The sequence below is a fragment of the Montipora capricornis genome, chromosome 7, assembly GCF_036669925.1.
Source record: "Montipora capricornis isolate CH-2021 chromosome 7, ASM3666992v2, whole genome shotgun sequence".
NCBI lineage: Eukaryota > Metazoa > Cnidaria > Anthozoa > Scleractinia > Acroporidae > Montipora > Montipora capricornis.
In genome coordinates this window covers 16,773,090-16,775,589 of record NC_090889.1, presented here as the reverse complement: position 1 = coordinate 16,775,589, position 2,500 = coordinate 16,773,090, and the positions used below count along the sequence as shown (strand labels likewise).

Here is a 2,500-nt window from a genome sequence, read left to right as displayed (position 1 = left end):
CATAACGTCGGCATCCTGCTATAGCTACGAATTAGTGTACTGTAATGAACATATGACGTTGTTTACACAATGTATCTGATTGCGGCAGGTCTCCAAAATAATTAATATCCATAAAACAAAAGAACAAAGGGGACATAACAATACCTCATTAGCAAGGCCTAATCGGAATAGAAATGGTTCTTTTGTCCTCCGCCATATGAAAGTCTACCCCTGATAGCTATTGTGCCCTTACAAAAGCCGTACAGGATGGGCATTTTGTTCACTCAAGGAACGCGATTTATGCGCAGGAATCGCCACTGGGTCGCCCCGGTCTGGAAAGTGGAACACTTTAAGTCCATTTAAACGACGAAAAAATTAGGTGCGGATCCGTGAAAAAAGGAGTACGGACCTCACATTTTTGCTCGTGTAAACTATGCGTATGACGTTTTTTTGGGATGGGTGCGGTCCCGTGTTTTTTCAGGGAAAAAGACGTCCATGGCCCCAAATACTAAATTAAATTCGGATCGCTACCATTTTTTCCTTTGACGGGTCCGTGCCCGATTTTTATGCCGAGTTAGGGGTCGTAACTCAATAGGTTTTCGTGCGCCTCCAGGCATAGTATGTGTAGGCTCAATGAGCTATGTTAGTGTATGACCTTCATTAAGTAAAAATGTTATTTCCGTACGCGGTACTCTACAACTGTCTATTTCTTCGTAGATTACCTATTGCTTGCTAGGAAGAACTAGAGGGTCTTCAGTGGGGTATAAGCGGTCGTCGGCCAGAACATCAAGAAGATGCTGTCAGGGAAACAATTACTTCTCGGAAGACGCAGACTCGTGCTCACCTTGTCCCAGTGGTAACCCTAATCTTCATGCATATTATTGTGAACAAAATCCAAATGCGATGATGAGTTAGTGAAGAGACGGTGGTTATAATAGCGACTTAAAGATCTATGACCCGGTCGTCGGCGAGAACCCCACAAAACAAGACTATCATTGCTTAAAAGAGGAATGATGATCGTGCTGCACGTGAGGCACGCATTTTTAGCCCACGTTTGCTTTGCTCTGCACAACAACGACTTGAAATCACCAAGTTTGAGGTTTTAACGACAACACCGTGAGCGTACAAATACAATCCCTTCATTCTGTATTTTTACTCTGAAACGGCTCGAATGTATCGATTTATTTTTAGGATAACTCACCCACAATATAGGATGTGAACGAGATGGAAAAATCGGGAAAGACATAAAACAGTGCAAAGTTATATTTTGAGGTGACCTTTTCGTCGACCTCGCCGTCGTAGATCTTAGAGTCCCTAATGGTAATTAACAATTAGACCCTTCGCCCTCAAGGGCTACGGGTCAATAGCCCATGAGGCGAGGCTGAATGGGCTATTGACCCGTGGCCCTTGAGGGCGAAGGGTCTAATTGTTTTAGTATCACCCAACTAGTCGGACCGAAAAGGCAATAATAAAGTTAGCAAATGGAAGTTGAAGAGATATTTATTTGGGAATAAGACGAAAGAAAGCGTCACGCTTTTCACTACTCGAGGACTATTATTAATAGTCCTCTAGTAGCGTAGCCAATCAAAATGCAGGATTTGCATTAGTCCACTAGTTGGGTAAGACTAATAAGAAGAAAGTTTATGACGACGACGAATCGTCGTAGATGATAATGATGAAAACTGAATTACAACAACTTTTTACAAGGAAAGTCCCAGTTATCAGAGGTGATTTACACGGACTCCTTTGACCTGTAGCAAAAAAAGTCAACAGATTGATTAATGAAATTCCAATTAAGAATTTAGGCTTTTGATCTGAATCACTTCTTTATAATCCATGGTTAAAAATTAAATTAACAAAAATTAATAAATTGATAAACAATTAAATTAATAAAATAAGATTAACAAGGCGGGTTTTTGCAAATAACGGCAGCAGTTTCACTAGCAACCTTTGTGGCTTTCTTAATGGTGTTGCGGACAAAAGAATCCTCCTTACAAGAAGCGGTTCCTTTCCACTGACTAAAACATTCACTAATTATCAGGTAGTTTTGGGGGAATATTGTGTGTGTGAATGGTGACATGATGATGACGATGATGATGAAAACTGAATTACAATAACTTTTTACAAGGAAAGGTCCAGTTATCAGAGGTGATTTACATGGACTCCTTTGACCTATAGCAAAAAATTCAACAGATTAAGAATTAAGGCTTTTGATCTGAATCACTTATTTATAGTTAATAGAATATGAATTAAACTAATAAAAAATAATAATTTAATAAAGAACTGCTCGAGTTGCTCTAAGCAAGGTTAGCGCTGCTAACACAGGTTAAATACCGTGACAACCCATAGGTTTTTATAAGACTTAACCGATGGATAGCGTTAACCAAGCTTCGAGTAACTCGACCCAGGAAGCAACAGAAGAATAAATAAAAATCTTGTGTTAAAGATAAAATGTGTCAGGCTTTTTGTTGCACGAGTCTTAACAAAAACAAGGATACTCTACAAACAGAGATTAAAATAC

At 39.4% G+C, this 2,500-nt stretch overlaps 1 protein-coding gene across 1 annotated transcript in view; it reads left to right on the top strand.

Moving 5' to 3' along the window:
- LOC138057481 (uncharacterized) overlaps positions 1 to 1,282 on the top strand; it is a 22,186-nt gene extending 20,904 nt beyond the window's left edge. Inside the window, exon 8 of the mRNA XM_068903496.1 lies at positions 697 to 1,282. Within this exon, the coding sequence (XP_068759597.1) occupies positions 697 to 894 (198 nt within the window). The 3' untranslated portion in view covers positions 895 to 1,282. The remainder of the gene's footprint in view (positions 1 to 696) is intronic.
- The last annotated feature ends 1,218 nt before the right edge of the window (positions 1,283 to 2,500 follow it).